This window comes from Priapulus caudatus, unplaced genomic scaffold, assembly GCF_000485595.1.
Source record: "Priapulus caudatus unplaced genomic scaffold, Priapulus_caudatus-5.0.1 Scaffold42612, whole genome shotgun sequence".
NCBI lineage: Eukaryota > Metazoa > Priapulida > Priapulimorpha > Priapulimorphida > Priapulidae > Priapulus > Priapulus caudatus.
The window spans coordinates 1-283 of NW_014619672.1; the positions used below are offsets into that span (position 1 = coordinate 1).

At 39.2% G+C, this 283-nt stretch overlaps 1 protein-coding gene across 1 annotated transcript; it reads left to right on the forward strand.

The window, feature by feature from the left end:
* Positions 1 to 5: 5 nt before the first annotated feature.
* Positions 6 to 263, forward strand: LOC106820641 (threonine synthase-like; the record flags this gene model as incomplete). Its single annotated transcript, XM_014825145.1, has 1 exon — positions 6 to 263. A coding segment is annotated over one exon (258 nt), but the record flags the coding sequence as incomplete, so codon positions are not given.
* Between the last annotated feature and the right edge of the window lie 20 nt (positions 264 to 283).

A 283-nucleotide genomic window follows, 5' to 3' on the forward strand; every position in this document is an offset into this window, starting at 1 on the left:
CCAACTCAGTAAACTTTGGTCGTATCATTTTCCAAACGATTTATCACATCCATTCTTACCTAGAACTCGTAAGACAAAATGCAATTAACACTGGCGACAAAGTTTATTTAAATGTGCCTAGCGGAAACTTTGGTAATGCTTTGGGTGGATATTACGCGATAAAAATGGGATTGCCTGTAGAAAAAATCCTCATTGCCTCAAACAACAACAATATCCTAACGCAGTTAATCAACACCGGTGCTTACGACTTACGCACATCAAAAGTTATACCAACGACCTCGCC